The sequence below is a fragment of the Brienomyrus brachyistius genome, chromosome 8 (assembly GCF_023856365.1).
Source record: "Brienomyrus brachyistius isolate T26 chromosome 8, BBRACH_0.4, whole genome shotgun sequence".
NCBI lineage: Eukaryota > Metazoa > Chordata > Actinopteri > Osteoglossiformes > Mormyridae > Brienomyrus > Brienomyrus brachyistius.
In genome coordinates, this window is record NC_064540.1 from 15,143,823 (window position 1) to 15,157,510 (window position 13,688).

The 13,688-nt window shown below is 43.8% G+C and overlaps 1 protein-coding gene across 2 annotated transcripts; it reads left to right on the plus strand.

Annotated features, from left to right (window-relative positions):
• Nucleotides 1-2,143: 2,143 nt before the first annotated feature.
• kbtbd8 (kelch repeat and BTB (POZ) domain containing 8) lies at nucleotides 2,144-13,661 on the plus strand. Of its 2 annotated transcripts, none has more exons than XM_049023024.1 (4): nucleotides 2,144-2,197; nucleotides 3,542-3,749; nucleotides 9,379-10,487; nucleotides 10,821-13,661. In XM_049023024.1, the coding sequence occupies exons 1-4, from the start codon at nucleotides 2,182-2,184 to the stop codon at nucleotides 11,282-11,284; spliced, it is 1,797 nt and encodes a 598-aa protein (XP_048878981.1). In that variant the 5' UTR covers nucleotides 2,144-2,181; the 3' UTR covers nucleotides 11,285-13,661. The 2 variants fall into 2 exon arrangements, with proteins under 2 accessions (XP_048878981.1, XP_048878980.1); XM_049023023.1 differs by having other exon boundaries at nucleotides 2,172-2,275.
• The last annotated feature ends 27 nt before the right edge of the window (nucleotides 13,662-13,688 follow it).

Sequence of the window (13,688 nt, forward strand, 5' to 3'; positions counted from 1 at the left end):
GCAGATGTAAGCAGAGGTATCATTAAACTGCAGAATCCCTCGCTGAGCCTTCCCTTCATTTTGGGGTGACCCAGGCCAATTTCACAGCCTGCACTCCGGCTGAATGCAGAAATTGGAAAAATGTGAAATCGATTGTTGGGATTGCAGGTTCCATTCTGCCGTGTTCCCCTTCCATCATTTACAGTGTTGTGCAGCGTTACAGTCGATTCTGGCCTCTGCAAGCCTGATAATGGCAGAACGGGGTGATGATAGTTGGCTGTTGCCTGCCACGACGTCGTGACTCCACCAGCTGCCATTTTCTGGAAACAGGAGTGGTGCCAAACGCCCAGCAGCAGCCGGCAAGTAAAACTGACCAGTCCTGGACCTAAGAATGGGTTCAAGTTCCTTTTCCCAAAACCTCATTCATTCTCCTACCTCAGTTTTGCTCACTGCTAACGAACTGCCATTATCCTTGGCACCTTGTGACCTTAAACTTTCTAAGAAAATATTACACTAAACTGAGTCTGAGCTACATCTGTACTTCCATATAACCCACACAAATTAAGCAGAGGATGAAACAGAAACCTCATAATTAACTACTTATCTGCCAGGATGAGGAAGATATAGTACTATTTCATAAACAAATAGTAACAGCGCGGTTATTCTTGTCCACAGTTCAGAGTGACATGGCTGTACACACTACGTCCTCACCCTTTCATAAAGCTTATCTTTTCACCCAAGAACTTCATATTAAACACCTTATTTGAGGCTACCACAGTGAAAATTAGGTTATTTTGCCCTTAACCTCCATTCACACTTTCCTTTTGGACATTACTTAGCTTTGTACAGAGAACAAACAGAGACATTTTGTTTCCTGATGCCAATTAGCAGTTGGAGTCACAGCCTTTCTATAATGAACGGCCGCAAATTGTGTCATTTAAAAATTATTTACTTCAGCATGGTGAGATAATGAATCTAATTATGCTGTCAATATATACACTGTAATTAAGAGCAATCAAGATGAAACAACGTGGGGGTATGAATTTATGGGAACTGTAAAGCAGCTGAGTGTCTCATAAGAGTAATTAGTATGTTCTTGCTAACAGAATCATACTGTGGGTTATAACTGATACTGCAAATATTGCAATAGTATAAAGTCCATAACAAGCAGACTCTCCATCACTATGATTGAAAACGTGCATTTATATCCAGGTCTATTCTGCACAATTTGTTAATAGGCTAATTTTTTTGCCAAGCCAAGTATAAAATGTCTTAGTTCATTATGTAGAGAAAGCATCATCCTCGGTTAAGTTAATCAGTTCCATTTATGTGGCAAATTGCATTTTATGGCCCGATTTGCCCAGTGCTCTGTATCAATGTAACAGGCACAAGAAATGAATGCACTTTGCATATGGCCTGACTCTTTCCAGTGGAGAGCAGATCCTCAAAGACTTACCAATCCATGTTCAATGTATTTGATACAATGATGATGTGTAATTCTAAGTACATGCAAACACATTCACTATATATTCACTATAGTCCATTATCCTGAAGGTGCAGACTAAACCTACACGATCTTCACAATTAACTAGGTCCAAAAAACGATTAAAAGAGCACTCACATTAGTATGCATGGTACAATGAGCAGGATGGCAACTCAGGCATGGCATACAAACATGACATACAAACAAATGGAAAGTCAGTCCATTTGAAAAGTATCTCTTCAGGCTATACTTGTAATATAGACCATATTTGTCCATGTAATTTACTTTTCTACTACATCATCGAGTTTCTGTGGGTGAAATCAGCCACTGACGGACACAACAGGTGGAATGTCCATCCATAATCCAGACGCTTATTTTAGGGCAGGACGCCTCGAGTCTATGATAGGTATGGGTGCACTCTGGACGGGATGCGCATACAAGCTATGGGCAGTTCGGCAATGGCAATTAACCCAAAGCAAGCTCTACACAGAGATACCAACACTTCACACAGAGAACTGAATAACAAAAGGTGTCCTCGTCCCGTAAATCCGCGGTAGGTAACACTCCGCAGTTTCGGGGCGTTCGGAATGCGGGCGCCGTCTGCACGCTAGCGATTGGTTGGCGTGCGCGTTGCGGATTGGCTAGCGCCCGGCTGGCTTTCCGCTTCCGGCCGTTAGACTCCCGGTGACGTTTACGCTCCGCAGCCTGTCTGCGGGAGAATGGCTGCCAGTGGAGGTGAGCGTCCCCACACTGTTTGGGCTCGACGTCTGAGTACTTTCGGGACGGCTAGAAGTTCGCCAGGGTCCATGGCAGGTTGGGTCGGGATAATGTCTGATTAAAACGCGCGGCGTTATTGGTGGCGGTGTTTTTTTTTACGGTGGTAACCACTGTTATCACTTCATGGGGATGTGGATGGTACGGCGGTAATGGTGGCCGACTCGCAGTGCTGCCACTCGCTTTATAGCTCAGTCAGGAGACGCTGAGCCTTTCGAGCTGGCGTGTGTTTTGTTTTACACGAGCGTTCAAATATTCCAGTGCGAAACTGTCCCAGTAAACGGTGACAGAAACCTTCCGCGAGACCCGTTAGCATCATGCTAAGGTCCTGCTCAGTTTACACAACAAATGAAACATTTGAAGGGGTTTGTGTCAGGCTTCTGTAACCGGTCCGCTAACTAGCGTAGCCGGGACCTGGGGTGGCATTTAAATCGGGTAAACTGGCGATTCTCTGGTGGGCATCGGTCTGTCAGTCACGCCTGTGTGTGTTTGTAGTTTTAGGGATGCGAGCTTTATCTAAAAGGCCGCGTTTCCCCGGGACACGTTATGTTTTGGAGCGGAATGCCTAGCCGGTTTGCTTTTGTTGCCGTGCTTTTTTGTGGCAGGGGCTGCCTGGTTGCATGGGGGGCTGTCCTCCTGAGTGCTACCCCGCTGTGCGGATGGGTCGCCGGCCGGCTGCCCTGCTATCCATGATCATTAACAGGGGTATCTTAAATCTGGATACCAAGAACACGGGCGCAATATATAAAGTGATTATGATGAATGATGAGGCTGTGGGTTTTACCCTGTAGTCGGCTGGGAAGGCCATAGTGCTGCTTCCCCGTTTATTCATGTGTAAATCAGGGTTCAGCCTGTTGGTATTTCCTCATTCCTTTACATGCAGCTATGCATAGATTTATTAAGCACATACAGATTTTGTCCTGCACTTAAAACGGAGAATTTGTCACGATAGCATATTTGCTTTCTTAAAGTGAAGTCATCCGTCTTGACATATGGGCAATGGGTATTTTCTCAGTCGAGGGAAATTCGCTGTCCTGTTTTGTCTACGTACACTTTGGTGCTTAAAATTTGATTTCCATTCATAAGCTTTGTATTTGTGTAGCATCCTATACTGAAGATTGTGTTTGTGAAATGTCAATGTACAGGCAAATTTCTGAGGAAGTAGAAGCCTTATTTTGTCCTATTGGGAGGCTGAGTGTCACTTCCTGCTCCCAGTCATTATCTTCAGGCGCAGTCTGCTGAAAATGTGCCTCATTTGAAGATTGTTTGCCAGTGTCTCAATCCACCCCACGCCTGTGTGCTCAGACGTAGGCAAACTGCTGCAAGTACAGAATGGGACTGCAGCCAGCGCGAGCTACAATGGCGTGGACGCCGCTCATGCGTGCAACGTTCTCCAGCAGCTGAAAGCCTTGTATGACGAAGCACAGCTGACTGACATCGTGGTTGAGGTGGATCACGGGCAGACCTTCTCCTGCCACAGAAACGTCCTCGCTGCAATTAGCCCCTACTTCAGGTAAGACAGCATGGGGGTGGTGTGGCCCTTCTGCTCCTTGTAGAAGCTCTGCACCAGTTTCAGGCCTTTGGGGTGGCCAGTACCTCCTCCACTGGCCACTTACTTTTCTCTTCTCTGCTCTTCTAGATGTTCCTAATGATGATTGAGGTGGGAGAGGTTAAATTATCCAATAGGCTTGCACCATGTCACTTCAGTATAATCGAGATTACGTGGCTCCTGTGCAGTGGTCACCATGGCTTTCGATGCCGGGTATAAACACTTTTCTGGATGCTGGCTTTCCAGTACTGTACAGGCATTTACCTACACCTACAATGTGATAAGCAGATTAATAGTACGCCTAAAATATTAATATGTATTGTGACTCCCGAAAGTTACTAATCTGTATATATTTGTCATTTACTTGTGTTTATTAAATTTGGTTAGCAGAGCACGTCACATGCTACTGTTTTGGTAAATCATGGTAACAATAAGCACTGAAGTGGCGGTGAAGAAAGGGGCAGCTGAGCAGCCACAATGGGGGGTGGGGGGGGTTATGAAAACAGATAAATAAAAATCATGTACTCCCCAGCCAGTTCAAGTCAATAAAAACAAACTGATTGCAAGGTTAAGTGGGTTAATAAAATGGCTGATTTTTTCCTACTTGCAGTCTCATGAATATTGCTAATTTGTCACATTTCTTTGTTGTCCAAAGCAGGTTTGGGTTGCTGGGTAAGAGTGCTTTTCCACCGCGCCGTGTGCCATACCTTTGGTACTTGTACTTGTGGTACTTTCCCTTTTCCATTGACTTCTGATTTATTACCAGTACCAAAATATCTACATCCCTAAGTGCCAAACCAACTGAGGTACTTTTTTGCAATTTCGGTGCTTTGGGGTCGGGCTTGAAAAGATTTTTGTCGTTAAAAGTAGTAATTATGCGTGAACAAAGTTCTTATATTTGCAATCTGGTCAGAAGGACAGATCCATGATTAGGATGGCATGGCAAGGAAGAAAATGTATTTTGTACAATATGCTAGGGCAGCATGTTATTGGAAACTTGTCAGATATCAGTGTGATTTTGTTGTAATAAATATAGGCATATTTATAAAGCAAAAAAGGATTTTAACATAAATGTTAGTTTGCTTGCGATCTAGTTGGCAGAACAGATATAAGATCAGGTTAGCATAACCAGAAAAATATTTTGTATAATATACAGCATGCTATTGGACATTTTTCAAATAGCACAATGTGATTTTGTTGTAATAAATATTGGGGTATGTAAGAAACAAAAAGGAGTTCAACATAAATTTCTCACAAACCCGTCTAGGAGTCATTTAAACTGTGAGGATGATTTTTGAACATATACTAGTTAATCTTGAAAAGGAATAATCAAAATTGCAGAACTTGCTAACTTTTTTCCCCTATCACAGTAAAAACATTTTTGCGAAACATACCCCTGTGCAATAATGTCTTTTTGAAGGTATGAAAAAGCTGGATCTTTATCTAGCTGGTTAGCAGTGTGAGAATTCAATGTGCGTAACATGAGATGTTGGTATTAATATCACACATCCCCCAGGCCTATAATATACCAGCGCCACTTTCAGTTTTTACACCAGTGGAAAGCTAACACCTTGAGGTACTATAGTTTTGGTACTTTCTTGAAGTACCAAAAGTATGGTACCAGGTGCAGTGGAAAAGTGACCTAAGGTGATTATGCCCAGCCAATATTCAGTTTTTATACCTACATTCTGGTGCTAGTCCTGTGACCCTGATTGGTATAAGTAGAGTATAGATGGATGGCAGTGCTAGGTATTCATTCTCATGGTGTGTAGCAGCAATGCGTGGTTGTGTTTTGTTCAGGTAACATTTAGGCTGCGAGAATGAGGAAAAAGTAATGAGCTTTATGTGAGAGGATATAGAGTTTGGTGTGTGTATATGTCTGTGTATATTCCAAAACAATCATATTGTGATTTTTGAGGTTTTTGCAGTAAATATTATGATATTTATAAGGTCAAAAATGAATTGAAAATATTCCCCAGAATAAACTAGCCAGGTGGAGCTTACTTACCAATTTAGTGTCATCAGTTGGTGGTCTTGCTGCAAGTTGTGCCAGCAGACATTTATCAGCGCCGACAAATCACTTTCTTTTGCTCAATATTGTCTCTATGCAGTCCAAAATATTTCCAGTCAGTGGAAGACAAATGTCTTCTGGTGACCAGTTATTGTTCACTGTACTCCTCTTTATTCCTCATTTTAGTTTTTATTTCTCACAAAACCACCACACTGTCTATATGTGAGTTCAGCACCAAGGATGAAAATGTTTTATCCGCTCGGAGTGCATGCAGAGCTCCTGTAAAAGCAGCGACAGTAACTTTATGCTGTTTTTATTTTTTTTAATAACTAGATTATCTTTTAGAGGAACAATCATTAAAATTAGACTGAACTTTTGTTTACAGTAAAAATATTTGTGGTTTATTGTTGACGACATATTTGACATCGTTTTTCAGAAAAACAAATTGATGGAATAAAGGACACGTCTTAAGGTAGTCAAGTTATGGGTGTTTTTAAGTTGCAGGACAGTTGTATTTCAAGATCAGGACAGCATAACAAGAAATAAAGCATTTTGTATAATATACTATGACATCACGGTACTGGGAAATTTTCAAGTATTACGATGTGATTTGTTGTAATAAATATTTGGGTTAGTTATGAAACAAAAATGGAGTTCAACATAAATTTCTCACAAACCCGTTTAGGAGGGATTTAAACAGCAAGGATGAAAATTATGATTGTTTCAGAGAACACATGCAGTGCTTATTCAAAAGCAGTGGAGGTAAACTTTAAACTGATTTTCAAGCATGAGCTAGATAATCGTGCAAATGAATAATCATTAAAATTGCAGAACTTACTAGGTTTTTTTCCCTATGAGGAGAGCGACGTAAGGAGCATGCACTGGTTACAGCGCGTAAGGAGCATGCACTGGTTACAGCGCGTAAGGAGCATGCACTGGTTACAGTGACGTAAGGAGCATGCACTGGTTACAGTGACGTAAGGAGCATGCACTGGTTACAGTGACGTAAGGAGCATGCACTGGTTACAGTGACGTAAGGAGCATGCACTGGTTACAGTGACGTAAGGAGCATGCACTGGTTACAGCGCGTTGCTGCACCCATCACATGACAAACCACCTCAGGGGTGAGAACCTGAGTGCAGCCATGTGGTGGGTGATACCTCAGCACCACAGTAGTCCGAACGGAGCAGTGTGAAGAGTTCCCCCCCGTGGCTGGAGTGCCAATCCCGCCACCAACCCCCAAGGTTTGAAGGATCTTTTTATAAGGCTGGATGTAGATTAACATTATACCCAGGATGAAGCAATTACAGGTTAAGGACCTTGCTCAAGGGCCCAATGGAGTGGAATTACTCAGGCCATTCACAGGATTTGAACCAGCAACCTTCCAGTTGTGGGCACAGATCTCTAGCCTCAGAGCCACCCCACCACCCACTTTTCCCTATGACTGAATCAAAATGTTTTAGTGAGACTTAAACTCCCTGTGCTATTATATCCATACCAAATTGAGGTAGGAAAAGTCCTGATCTTAATCAAGCTGACTAGTGAAATAAGAATTGGATGTTCATAACATGCAATGTTGGTATTGATATTGTACATCGTCCAGTCCTACTGAAGCCATTTTGTAAATTCAGTACAAAATACTCCACCTTGCATGGTATTGTCATTCAGCATTGGTACCAGTTTTTACACCAGTGGGAAATCAGCACCAAGAACCAACACGTTCTTGAAGTTCCAAAAGAAGTAAGGACCAGGTGCGGTGGAAAAGCTCCCTTTAGTTGAGCAATGAATTGGGTAGCTTTACAGCGCGGTATATTTTGGTATTCATGGTATTCCTTGTGGCTATGGTGTTTGAAGGCAGATGTATAGTGCTGGAGTACGCCAACAACGTGACCTCTGCTGGGCTCCAACCTTCTTCTGTGTACTGGCTTTTTCTGTTACTTCCGGGTCAAAGCCCGGTGGGGAAACTGTGGTGCATGCGCAGAGCACCCAGGACAGTTTGAGTCCGATTGAACGTATACATGCAGAACTAAATTGACTCCCATTCGCATCATCTGACTGATAGTCTGACACGTTTATTAAACATAAGGATATGCCGAATTTATACTGAGGCATTATAAAATGCCTCGTTAATATTTTAGCTGTACTACTAATCAGCTGACTAAATGGTGGTTATAAATAAAGATCCATATAGTACCGAAAAGCTGGAATCCGGCCAAATGCTTCGGCTGTCATCTGAAGGCCTGGTGATTATTGTGCATTGAATTATGCGACAGTTTCTCATGAATAGTGGGATGATGGGAATGGGAAAAATTAGGTATGAGTGTGAAGTGCACTGCTAGGACAGTTTGTATTTGGCTCCTAGACGTAGGACTGAAGTTCCATAAAGCCAGGAAGAAGCCCTTCATTAGTAAGAAACGGAGAAGAACCAGGCTGCAGTTTGCTAAAAGAATAAAAATTCACAGACGCACACTGATAAATTGAGAAATGAGTGAAACAAAAAATTCTGCTGCTGTGCGTTTTAACATTTTTGATGTGTCCTTAAGGGCAGGCCTATTTAACGTAATTAAAATTATTGTAAAAAATTGTGGTTAGAACCTGGTTGTAACACTACATGTATTTATTGTGTACCATTCGGTGCATAATTTTTTGTTTGATACATACAATGAAATGAATGGATGCATTTATTGACACAGGTGGAATCCAAAATCACAAGTAAATGTCCAACATGAAGAACATGTCAATTGTAACGGCAAGTTTATGGGTCATGCTAGTTAGTCATAATTTGAGGATTGTGAACATTTTGGCTTCCAAATAAATTACACCAGCACTGCTGCAGGAGTCTAAAACTGAGCCTGTCTGCCTCCTCTGTTAGATTGAACTCGGATATGTTGCGGAAAACGCATCCAACATGCGAACTCATTCTCTCACTATGTGTGTATGCCTGCAGTAAAGCGGGAACGGCTGCAGAACATTAGTCTCCTGGTAGCATTTATGCTGCTTTTGGTAGGAAATTCAAACTAGGCTAAAATAAATAGTTATGGCTATAGGGCTGTGTATCGCTACAGATATATGATCATACTCAATGTTAGAGAACATGGGATTCAAATGGGATTTACTTCATTATAATGATGTTATATTTTTGATGTTTGAATTTATTTCAAATATTTATTTTTCCAATGTGCAAATAAACATCTTAGGTTTTGTGATTCAGACACGTCAACAGATGCATTGCCTTTCATTTACAACTGTTCCTAATTGTGTTCGCAATTTTAAAATTTTGGAGCAGATTGTTTTCACTGAATCATGAACCTGAACCTGAAACAGAGGTTTGTACCAAACTGTGAATTTCATGCACCATTACATCCATGGTTAGAAAATAATGTGTAAAATAGGTTATTGCTGGTTTCAGCCCAGCTGACTGTCATGATCCTTGTGATGTGACAGCTGCGAGTGCATTACATGAGATGTCGATATTAACGTAACGTCGTTCAGGCCTGCTGAGGTCATCGGTGAAGCATAGTGAGTCTGGGCTGTACGACCCCAGTATAAACAGTAGAAGAGCACTCTGAAATGTTTTGGCAGGTCTATGTTCACCAGTGGCCTTACGGAGAGCAGCCAGAGGGAGGTACGCATCGTCGGGGTGGAGTCTGAGTCCATGCGCCTCGTGCTCGATTACGCCTACACCTCCCGTGTCATGCTGTCGGAGTCCAATGTCCAGGCTTTGTTCACGGCGGCGAGCATCTTCCAGATCCCTGCCCTGCAGGACCAGTGTGCCCAGTTTATGGTGAGTCGCTTGGACCCCCAGAACTGCATTGGGGTTTTCATGTTCGCCGACTACTACGGCCACCAGGAGCTGAAGGAGAGGTCTCAGGACTACGTCCGCAAGAAGTTCCTGTGTGTGGCCAAGGAGCAGGAGTTCCTGCAAATGACCGCTGAGCAGCTGGTCAGCATCCTGAGTAGTGATGACCTGAATGTGGAGAAGGAAGAGCACGTCTACGAGAGCATCATCCGCTGGCTGGAGCACAATCGCGCCCACCGGGAGCCCCACCTGCCACGGGTGCTGGCGCAATGTATCCGGTTGCCCCTACTGGATGAGGCCTTCCTGAAAAAAATCCCACCCACCTTTAGTCAAGCCCTGGCTAAGGATTGGCTGGAAAAGGGCAAGACTGGTACCTGTCCTCGACGGCTAGGCATGACTGCATCTGCGATGGTCATCTGCTTTGATGCCGCCCACAAGCACTCAGCGAAGAAGCAAACTGTGCCGTGCCTGGACGTTGCCACTGGCAAGGTGTTCAAGCTCTGTAAGCCACCCAATGACCTGAGGGAGGTCGGAATCCTGGTCTCTCCAGAGAACGACATCTACATCGCTGGCGGCTACCGGCCGAGCAGCAGCGAGGTGTGCATCGACCACCGTGCCGAGGGCGACTTCTGGCTCTACGAGCATGCCGGCAACCGCTGGCTGCCGCGGGCACCTATGCTGCGTGCCAGGATCGGCTGCAGGCTGGTGCACTGCTGCAGCAAGCTCTACGCCTTGGGCGGCCGTGTCTACGAAGGTGATGGGCGCAACGCCCTCAAGTCAGTGGAGTGCTACGACGCTAGGGACAACCGCTGGACAGCCGTCAGTCCCATGCCTGTCGCCATGGAGTTCCACAGTGCCATAGAGTACAAGGAGCGCATCTATGTGCTGCAAGGTGGGCAATCCGCTTCCTCGCTCTGCTTTTCGGCATGAGGTGTGCTGCTTTTGACGATAATGCTCCATTGTAAATCTGGACTTTGGCCCTGCATGTGTGTGTCCATATAGGCGAGGTAATTCTCTGTGCCAGTGCCAAGATGATTAGTGGCTCAATATTGATGCCAGACAACTTTCCTATGATAGGTCACACTTAGCACAACTAGAGAGCATTTGAATTATCTGTGTTAATGTGTTTAACTTTGTCTGGCCCTCTATTAGTCACATCGCTTATCCCATTGGATGGCACCATTTAACAGAGCCAGTAAAATGTCCCTCCCCCCTCCATCCGCAGGTGAGCACTTTTTTTTCTTCGAACCTCACAAAGACTACTGGGGCCACCTGACCCCCATGAGTGTACCGAGGAGCCAAGGACTTGCTACCCTGTACAAGAACTGCATCTACTACATCGCAGGGACCTGCCGGAACCACCAGCGCACGTTCGTGGTAGAGGCCTACGACATGGAGAAAAACATGTGGACTCGGAAGCGGGACCTCCCGTTTGATCAGGCGGCCAGCCCCTACATCAAGGCTCTCCGCCTGCACGGCCAGATGCACCTCTTTGTCAGGGCCACGCAGGTCACCGTGGAGGAGCACGTCTTCCGGACCAGCCGCAAGAACTCGCTGTATCGCTACGATGACGAGACCGATGAGTGGAATAAGGTCTACGAGACACCTGACCGCCTGTGGGACCTCGGGCGCCATTTTGAGTGCGTTGTTGCCAAGCTCTACCCACAGTGTCTTCAGAAGGTGCTCTGACAGTGGAGGGAATGGTGTCCAGAGTAGCTGAATTTGTCGGGGAGCCTAGTTCTGCCCTGCTCATGGTGCTGTTCATGCTGGCAATATGAGGGATGGAGAGCCGTGAAAAGCATTAAGTGTCTGCGCCCTACGAGATGGGCTATCTGAAGCTTGCGGAGTTTTCGAGCTCCACCCCCACCTTCCCTATTACAGATGCCTTCCAGTGGTACTAGATTGAAAAGTGCAATTATCACTGTGCCTGTTCAGTGTGTCTGGGTGCTCTGCTGGGAGACAGTGGGCAGGTAGATTCGCAGAGATGGATGGACGGAGGGAGGGAGGGAGGGAGGGAGGGAGGAAGAAAGAGATGTAGATATAGAGAGATATAGAAAGATATAGAAAAGAGGTCACGTTGTGAAAATGTATACTGCGTATATACGGGTATGATCGACAGTGCTGCTTGTTAAGTTCATTTTGTTATATTAATTTTCCTAAGTTGAACTATGCCTCATTTGTGTTTAGTAGTTATCTTTTAAGTTGATGCTCCAATAGTGAAGATTTGGTGCAAGGGCAGTGTTTTATTTATTTTATTTTTTTTTTATGAACATGTCCGTTTAGGTAGGTAGTTCTGGGGAGTGCCTGTTCTTTATTTTTATATATATATTTATATATATATAAATAAAAAAGCATAATACATTTTTTTTTAAAGCCAGCAAGTCATTCTGGGCAAATTAAGCATTTCCGTTATACAGTCATTGAATCTAATTCATTTGTCATATTGCTGTTCAATATTTAGTCGTGTAGCTATGGAAGTTAGAATTCTGGACGTAAATGTGAAGGGTGCGCTTTTAAAAAAGCTAAAACGAACGCATTTCAGAATACGCAATAAGTGAGAATTTGAGGCGTATATTGATTGCGTGGATTGACTAGCTTTGACAAGGTGTCGTCTGGTTTCTGTAGCTCTGTAGCATGTTTCCAACTCTGTTACCAGTTTCTCGTAATCTCACCTCGTTGTGTAATATCAATCTATGATTAACAGGTTTCAGAAATGCATTTCAAAATACCTCTTCGTAGCATCCGTTTGGTGTCCGGAAGCAATAATGAACAAAATGGTGATGCGGTGTTCAGGCACAGACGTCGTGTCTCCTGTCACAGGAGACTCCCATGCCATGTCGGTCCTGATCTGGGCCATTTTTGTCCGCGTTGTGCTGCAGCACTGGTGTGTTGCTGTCCCTGCTGACTGGGTGCTCCATTTTCTGCGCTGGGATGAGAAGTGTGACCACAGGCTTTGTGGGGCACCCTGCTTCTCATCGAGTCCGAGACTGAAAGACACACATCTGTAAATATCCACCTTGGTTACACACGCTGCAGGACATGTTGCTGATTTAGTACAAGCTGAACTGTCGGTGCTACTTTTTTTGACAATCTTGTACAGTGTAGAGAAATCACATCTAAGCATCGTCCTCTTGTTTTCACCATTTAAACTACTTGTCAGGAATTTAAGATGTTTCCATTAATGTTTCATATTTGCACTACGTTTCAGAATTTCTTGCTCGGAGGTAGATGTCGCTAAACTCGAACTGCAAACAGTCTTAAAGCCAGTCCCGATGTGATGTGTGCTTTGTAACACACTGTCTCTGTGTCAAACCCGTGTTCAGAAGCACCACAGGCGTGTAGGTTCCATGAAGCCTGCCACCTGCCGTCATCCCCATCCTGTGGAAGTGCAGCGTATGATTGAATAACCATGGTGGTCCATGGTGTCTTCTCTTAATGAACATGTCTGTGCTTAGGGAGTTAGTTCAGGCATTCTGCTATGAGATTAGGGGAACTGAAATGGACAATTCTCAGGATTATATCAATACACAGTACTGTAACTCTGCTAAATGTGTATCATACTGTACGATACGTTTGCTCTACTTGCACAAATTAAGTATGTTTTGGAACCTGAAGAATAGGTGTGATTCCTCCACCCCCACCCCCAATATATTTTAATTAGTGGTGTGTGTTTTTCATTTTATATATTTACTATTTACTTGGTTTGTTTAGTTAGATGGATGATTAGCTACATAAAGTGTACAGCGTGACTTCGACATCCGAAATGGTTGGCTTCTCCCAATGTATAAAATTCCCGCAGATTGCATATGAAGTTTGGTTTGAAGAACTGAACAACCAAAATTTTGCATGCGAGATTGTTTCAAAGGGTTGTTTTTGTTTTTTAATTTTATGTGAAAGCTCTGGGTTTTCAACATGACCTGTACGGCACCAGTACCAGTGAGAATAGTGTACCACCATTTTTTTTACATGATTGTTTGCTATGCGAGTTTTCTATCATGGAAAAAGTTGTGATGTACTGTGAAATTCATTCCGTACATACTTTGAGAATAAAAACGAATAAAACAAACTGCATTCTCACTTTTTAAATAATGTG